At 31.2% G+C, this 6,584-nt stretch overlaps 1 protein-coding gene across 1 annotated transcript; it reads right to left on the bottom strand.

Annotated features, from left to right (window-relative positions):
- Positions 1–1,493: 1,493 nt before the first annotated feature.
- On the bottom strand, positions 1,494–4,690 carry LOC132037284 (putative cyclin-D6-1). The gene is made up of 5 exons (XM_059427777.1): positions 4,214–4,690; positions 4,036–4,131; positions 3,758–3,959; positions 3,438–3,568; positions 1,494–2,371 (listed from the first exon to the last, which is right to left on the bottom strand). The coding sequence occupies exons 1-5, from the start codon at positions 4,472–4,474 to the stop codon at positions 2,141–2,143; spliced, it is 921 nt and encodes a 306-aa protein (XP_059283760.1). The 5' UTR covers positions 4,475–4,690; the 3' UTR covers positions 1,494–2,140.
- Between the last annotated feature and the right edge of the window lie 1,894 nt (positions 4,691–6,584).

Genomic DNA, 6,584 nt, shown 5'->3' with positions numbered 1-6,584 from the left:
GATTGAAAAACTTCAAATACATTAGTTATGCTATCAAATACATGGGTAACTAAAAAAACTAAATCAATATTGAAAACTTCAAATACATTACCACTAAATACATGGGTGATGCAAATTGTTGCTCACACAAATACATGATATTTAATATAAAATACATGGAGTTTGATTGGAAACGTCAAATACATTAGTTATGCTATCAAATACATCGGTAAATAAAAAACGAAATCAATATTGAAAACGTCAAATACATTGGTTGTTGATTGATCGTGTTTGTTTTGTCAATATATTTTCAGAGGTGTTAAAGATTTAATTTGAAATTTGAATTTTTACGTTTGAATGTTGAAGAATGCATGGAAGAAGAGAAACGTGTAAGGAATAATATTACGAGATTTTGCGAAAAGAAGGTAAAAATATCTTAATTTCTCATTTAATACCACCATTTATTCTTAAAATAAAGGAGCCTGTTCCTTTTTTTTTACATATGCTCATGTATTTGCTGGCAACAAATACATGCGAAAACATACACAAATCAGCTAATTTTTAGCTACGAATGGTAATATTAAAAAGGGTAGCTACAAATGGTAGGAAGCTACAATAAGGTAGTCATTTGAGAAATTTTACCAAAATAGTTTCCTTTTAAACAAGCCTTTCTCTTTTAAAAGTATTAATAAATTTTCACAAACTTTGTATTCGTAGCAAACACTAATATAATAAAGTTTTGGATACGGAGCACAAACTACAATGTTATATTAATCGTGTTTTGAACATAGTGTGTGTGTGTGTGTGTGTGTGTGTATATGAAAACAGTGCAAGCTTATGTATGTTTATTGGCAATATAATATATATATATATATTATCACTACTCAAACACAACTACATACATATAGATACACTATAATTCAAAGTGTTGAGCCTGTGCGCAACACGGGCATACGCCAACTAGTAGAAACAATAATGGATGGGTAATTAATAAGGGCAGTAGACATTCGATTATAAATTCGGTCTGTGGTTCAATTTTGTATGAATGTGTGTGGTGACTTTCAAACTGCTGCCTACACAGATATCAAACGTCTGGCCATATTTCTGGGATATTGAAATCCCCAAATCTCTATTCCCTCGGCCTCAAAACATTTAATCGCATTATTCATTTATACGCCGTTTAAAAAGCATTTACAAGGGTAGCATTTTGATTATGTTACCCTCTTAACATATTTTATGTAATCTCTCTTCAATAAATATCTACTCATTAATGATGAAAATCTCTTAAATGTGTTACTAATTAATACAAGGGTAAAAAAGAAAAAGTTACTTGATTTTGTCTTAATTAAATAAAACAACAAATATTTTTAATAAGAACGACAAATAATTTGAGACGGAGAGAGTAATATTTATTGGGACCATTACCTTCACTCCTTCTCCAAAGCCCAAAGATTCACACTTAAAAGTAACAAAATAATTTATTCTACAAATTCTTTTTTGTAAATAAGAAAAAATCATGAAACAAAGCCATTAATAAAATAGGTAAAATGTCAAGCTAGAATGGCATTACAATACAGTTTATTCTCTAATTTGCAACCAAATAAGAGCCCCATCACCAACATGAAACAACTTTAAAAAGTTGAACACATTAACATCCCTCGTTCTCTTTGTTTCTTTTTTCTCTTCCCAATAAAACAAAAGGAAATAAAACTCATTTTCATTATTCTCTGATCTCTTTTCGCTTCTTCTTATTCTTTTTCCTTTTCAAGTCTTTTTGCCTTTTTTCCACATTCATACAAAGCAAAGTCACCAACCAAACAAACCATTCCCAACCCACAATATCTCCTCCTTCTTTTGGTTCCTTTTTTTTTTTTTTTTTTTTAATCCTCAATTACCCCTTTAATAAGAGTACTATTTTTCTTTTCGTTTTTAGTTTTTTGATGCAAAAAAGCTAAGCTAGTGTCACTCTCCAATGGGCCACATATAGGTATACATACTAGTTGGCTTGTTAAGCTTTTTCGCCTGATGCTATCTTTTTAACTCTTGCAGTGGTCACCACTACACTGCTTCGTTTTCATCAAAATACGTTTCAGATTGATAGCTTAATATCTCTATCAAACATCAATACCAACGCTGTGTAGAAAGCTGAATTTAACTGTTGTCATTCAATAGTAGTAGTAATAATCTTTCGACGTTTGAAGTTGTTCTCTTGCCTGGCATTGCTATTTGCATTAAGTATAGTATTATCTTCAATTGGCTCGTTATCTGAACTCCAACTGTGCAGGTCAAGCACGTTGACTGGCGTGCTCGTGCTTGATGCTATGCCTAGTACTGACTCATATCCCTCCTTTGCTATCTCTTGCATCACATTATAGCAACTTAACAAATCATCCTGCACAAATATTATACATGCATGTTATGGAAATTGAGTTATGTACATTGTCGATGTAAAGATTTTTTTTCACCGTGTTAACAATTAATGCATAGAGATTTATTATTTGTAATTATCTTATAAGTGATCTAATTTTATTGATATTTTCTACACTACTAAAAAGAATGACTTTTTGGTAGAATTATCATACGAAGTTTGCTCGTCGAAAAGTTTGTCTATCAAAAATACAAATTTCCGACGAATTGTCGATGGGAACGTCCATCAGAAATTTCCCTTTTTAGACACGCCCGTCGTAAATTCCCCCTTTTTCCAGTAATGTTATACCGTTATTGTTAAGTTTACACTGTTCAGCACTAACAATGTAAATAAAATTTACTCTATCATATCCCTAATAAGTTGATTCAAAGTAACTTTATGTAGTAAACATACATAGATTAGTAACCTGTAAAAGAATATAAAACGTGACTTAATTTACTATCAGTAGAAATACACTGATAGTTAGTTTAAGTTATAGTACTAGTTAAATCTTGGGAATAAGTGCAATTGCATATTATAGTTACTACATTGTCTAGCTATACTAGGTGCAACGTATTACAGCTAGTCCGGTTCATTTATGTGTTAGGAGTATTAACTTTAATGTAATTCACTCTCATTATTCTTAGAATAAATTATTGTATAGAACTTGGTTACCCCAACTAAAATTCCGTTGTCCGTAGTAGCTATATAAACTAGAGTAAAATCCTTAATTTGACCCATAAAGTGTGGAAGCTCTGCCGCTGGTGTTAAAAACAACTATTTATGAACCGCATTCATTAAATGTATTAATTAGATAATCATAACGTTCATTATTTATAATTTATCAACATATAGTTATCCTGTACTATGCACTATGCTTATTACACTTGTCTTAGGTAGAAAAAGATCGTGAACATTATTGACTGTTTTTTTTTTCTTTTTGAAAAGAACAAAATGAATGGAATGAATGTGCTTAATAAAGAAATAAAAAAACTACAAACCAGCTAAAAAGAAAAAAATAAAAACGAAATTGAGCAAGAATATGAATTACCTTATGTACATATGAACAGTTTAGGATAGCAGATTTATAGCATGGGAATTGTAATGGGAAAAGCTCGTGAGAAGCAGAGAGAAGAGCTGAAGCTGAGATTATTGATGGCTTGAACTGCAAAATCTTGATCTCTAAAATGAAAAAACAAAAGAAGATTAATGAGATATTTAAAGTGATAATGAGCTTAAGTAATATACATCAATTTGTAAACGATTTTTATACTATCAAATGTCTTTACGTATCCATTAATTTGGATGATGGTGTAAAAATTGTTGATGGTGTATTCTGACTAATTAGTCATTTGTGACGAATTAACTTACCATTTTGAGCTGTGAATATAATCTCAGTGGCTCTACCTTTGAGTGCTTGTTGTAACGGCAGATCTTTGAATTTGAACAAAGATATGAAGAAATTAATGAAAGCGAAGGGAGTGATTGAGCGCATTCTCCATTTTAGGCCCCCAAGAATCAAAAACTCCATACGCTTTATCGTCTTTGTATCAAATATTATACCACCATCTTGCTGTAGCAAATGTGTAACATTAAGCAATTGTATTTGATAATTGGTAGTTTCAACTAGCATTAGAAGAATAAAGTACCTGAATGCCAGTAACAGAGTACTCTGTTTTGCTCATCTTCAATGCTAATGAAACACAAGAAACAGCAATCAGCCTCAAGATCCATGGCTTCCCTTCCTACATTACCAAAACCTAATCATAATTATACAAATTATGTTATTTTTTTTATATGTTAATAAAAAGTTGAATGTTATTTTACCGATAGTGAATGGAAGTAAAGGAAGCGGTCCAGATAATTAATGGCAAGATATGAGAGAAATGGATCAAAGGGATGAGAAATTTGTAAGATTATAGAAATGGTTGTTTCACGAATGGTGATGCGAAAATCCGAGTTTTCGAGTTTTTGATGGTAAGGTTTAGATGGCATATGATCAATTTCAATGTTGAAAAGAGTAGAAATAGTGTCTGCATGAGTAGGGTCATGGCTAAATGGCAATGGATTTTCAAGGTCAAAGTCCATTGCTATGGTTCTTGATGAAGCTCTTTGTTTTAGCTTTTGTTTTTTTTGGTTAGAGAGTGGGCAGGAATTGGTATAAAGTGAGAGAATAGGAAGCACATTGTTAAATGAAAGAGGGAAATAAATTGAATGGCTTTTGGGGTTGGGGGTGGAGAGGAGTTATTAATGATAAGAAAAAAGGGTGAGAGATTTGTGTCTCATTCTTTAAAAGATTTCCTAGGGAGACTTCAACTTCACTCACTGGTCTTGTCTTTTCCCCTTTTTGCATTTTTTATTATCGTGGTGAAAGGTAACCATGGCGCAATTGGTAAAATTATTGCAATGTTATCAGGAGGTCACGAGTTCGAGCTGCTGAAATAGCTTTTTGCAGAATACAGGGTAAGGTTGGTTGCATACAATAAAGAATAGGCACTGAGCGTTCGGCCAGATTCTCGGCACTCCATGTAGGAATTTGTAAAGTGCGTCGATCGATTTTTTTTTTTTTTTTTTTGGTATGTAATAGTGGTGTCTGAATTAGTTTTTACATACCTCAACTAAATTCATAGTGTTGTCTCCCGTCAGCACAGCTATTGGTAATTCTATCCTCCAGTATTTTGATAGAAGGAAACAAATTATACTATCTTTTACGGCTGGTAAAATTTGAAAATGAAACATAGTTTTCAACTCATTTCATTGTTCAATAGGCCATATTTTTTTTTTCTTTTCTTTTGCTTTATTGTTTTAACTTCTGTCTCACTATTGGGAAGGAAAATAAGTAGATATATTGGAGAGAGTGGAGATCAGAGAAGCTTAGAAGGCTCCAGTCTCTGCAATATGCTTCTAACTATGTCAGTCATCAACATTTCTCTGGTCAAAATTAAAAAGAATTCATCAACATCTCTCTCTTTTTCTCCTTTTTACTATTTTATTTATCACATTTTGTCTGGGAAAGTATCAATCCTTTTTTGCCCTATCATGTTATTAGATGCCCATCCTCCATGGGTGGGCAAAAAATAAGAAAATAATAATAATAATTTTTTTTTTTGGTATTATTCGTATCTTCTTTTCCTTTTAGTTTGTAATTAAAGAATATTACTACACGCCTACATGTCTATGATACTATAAAATTCATGCTTCATCATTGATGGTTGTGGCAGGATTTAGTTAAAAAAATTAGAATTCGAACTCTTGAAATGAAAAAAATCCTGATAAAGAGTATTTATCTCTTTAATAAATATTATGTAGTGCGAATTTGAAGATCAAAGGCCTCCAAAAATGTGCCTGACATTGGGTGGGAACTGGGAACAAAAGAAAGAACTGAGAAAAGACCTATTTTCCTTCCTCTCTACTTTCTCTTCTAATGATACATTCATACTATTAGATAATGTATATGAATAATTTGATTGATTATGCTTCTCAAGCTCTTCTGTCATCTTTTCTAACATGTGATCAGACATTACTCTAACACAAACTAATTAATCATGTTAAAACTTTTACTGAATCATTGCTTGATAAATTAATCTTGATTCTTTGTTATAAATTTGAATTTGAGAGGGATGAAACATATATAGTCAAGATTATCAACCACCACTCATTGTTAATTGGAACAGGTAAACCAATTTCAGGTTCTAACATACCAAATCAGTTGAATTTGTTCTTGGGATTAAAAAAAAAAATTACTCTCGCCATCCCAAATTATGTGATTGTGCTTTGATTGAACACGAATTTTACAAAATGGAAATATTTAGAACTTGTGATCTGAAACATGTCATAAATATTTATGTGATTATAAACAATCTCATTAAGGAAAATAAAAATTTTAAGTTTGAATTGTTAGTTTGTTAAAAGTGAATATCTTTAATGTTTGTCAAACATTTAGGAGCCGTTTAGACATGATTTCATGTCATGAGATGAGATCATGTTTGAACATGCAATTTTGATTTCTTAAGTTGCAGTTTCTTTTATAAACATAAAAACCCCACAAGTTGTGAAGACTATCAAAAAAATTTCAATTCTTATACAATCTTACCAAATGAGTAAATCATAGTTCATAATAAAATTAATACGCTACTAGAAGGCCTTTCTAAAAAATACAACATCAATTGATCAAACTTTAGTTCAATAAAAATGAAAA

Source organism: Lycium ferocissimum, chromosome 11, assembly GCF_029784015.1.
Source record: "Lycium ferocissimum isolate CSIRO_LF1 chromosome 11, AGI_CSIRO_Lferr_CH_V1, whole genome shotgun sequence".
Taxonomy (NCBI): Eukaryota; Viridiplantae; Streptophyta; class Magnoliopsida; order Solanales; family Solanaceae; genus Lycium; species Lycium ferocissimum.
Note: the sequence above shows the minus strand (reverse complement) of the source record. Positions and strands in the feature narration are given on the sequence as shown.